This window comes from Trachymyrmex septentrionalis, unplaced genomic scaffold (genome assembly GCF_001594115.1).
Source record: "Trachymyrmex septentrionalis isolate Tsep2-gDNA-1 unplaced genomic scaffold, Tsep1.0 scaffold43, whole genome shotgun sequence".
Taxonomy (NCBI): Eukaryota; Metazoa; Arthropoda; class Insecta; order Hymenoptera; family Formicidae; genus Trachymyrmex; species Trachymyrmex septentrionalis.
The window spans coordinates 523163-524537 of record NW_017305601.1 but is presented as its reverse complement, the minus strand read 5'-3'; the positions used below and the strand labels follow the sequence as shown (position 1 = coordinate 524537).

The window sequence follows — 1375 nt, the reverse complement described above, 5'->3', positions numbered from 1 at the left end:
GACAAAATATATTTAAATATATACCTAAATATTTTTTAATTCTTTATAGAAAGGTATAATAATGGCATTCGATATTATATTCATACTTTCAATAATATTAAGCTTTACTTGATTTTTATTATGCTGTACTCTCATATATTAAAGTTATAAATATTATTTATGTTTTATTATGTGTGTGTGAGAATTGTATAGTGATTCAAAATGCAATTTATCAATTGCTATCATAATATATACCGGTTTATTATCTTGAACAACAGAATAATAAATAATATAATTAATTATAACTAACACATAAATTTATTACAAATTAATCGGAATTAATCGGGATTATTTGTATTACAAATACAAATACATGAAATCACTTCGTTCAATATGTATAATGTATTTGAACAAAGAAACATTTGCGAATCACTTGTTTTAGAAAGGACAATTTCAAACAGCTTTTGTATCACAGTAAAAAATAGAAAACATAAATGTCAACGTAATTATACAAACGCAAACATCTTATCCCATCTGATATTTTTGAATCGCTGAAATGTGCACTATTCAATCATTTACGAATTTAATTATGTATGCATATGCACAAATATAAATGTATTTAAAGAAGACATTTTGGTAACACGTTGCCCTTTCCAAAACAAATGCTTCCGTTATTGTTATTTACTTGGCGATTGTGTATTAAGTGCTTTCTCTTTTTTCTCTCTCCCTTCGAGATCGAAGATACTAGACCCTTTTCTGCGTATCCGCCTTTCTTTTTCTCGTCCTCCCTTTATCGCTCCCTTTTTTATCCCCGCAAACTAAGCGCGATCGTGTAGCACGCGATCCGACGGAGCAAACAGGTGTTCCCGCGTGGAATGCGCGACTGCATACTGACGCCGCGACGCCGACACGCGGTGGCGGGTCAGGCTCTCCCCTTCGGGGACTCCCCGTTGTGAGCTCCGGTTTCCCTTCGGCGCGCGCGTCCGCAACCCCGAGAGCGCATCGACGATGACGCACCATACGAACTTCGTTCCCGAGCCGGGCGAACAAGAACGTTCTATCCGTTTATGTATGAATATATTCAATATGATTTATTATTTGTATTATATATTTTTAGGCAAAATTTTCTGAGAAAACTATCTAAATTTGTTAAAGCTCGACTTTAATTCTCTCAGATAAATCTAAGATCGGATTGTTCCCTAAGTGAGAACATATAATTTTCAAATTTCAAGCGATTGAAGAATAACTTTTATAAAATAAACTTTTTGCAGCTATGAAGTGCATGTAATTAAAAATTCAATTAATTATGATTTCTAATTTTGCATTAACAAAATACAAAAATACAAAAATTTATAATATTAAAAAAATATATGTATAGGATATCTAATAAAAAAAT

General features: G+C 32.1%; 1 protein-coding gene across 1 annotated transcript in view; it reads right to left on the bottom strand.

Moving 5' to 3' along the window:
- LOC108751280 overlaps positions 1-859 on the bottom strand; it is a 39830-nt gene extending 38971 nt beyond the window's left edge. The window contains exon 1 of the mRNA XM_018491371.1: positions 665-859. Coding sequence (XP_018346873.1) covers position 665 — 1 coding nt within the window. The 5' untranslated portion in view covers positions 666-859. The remainder of the gene's footprint in view (positions 1-664) is intronic.
- Between the last annotated feature and the right edge of the window lie 516 nt (positions 860-1375).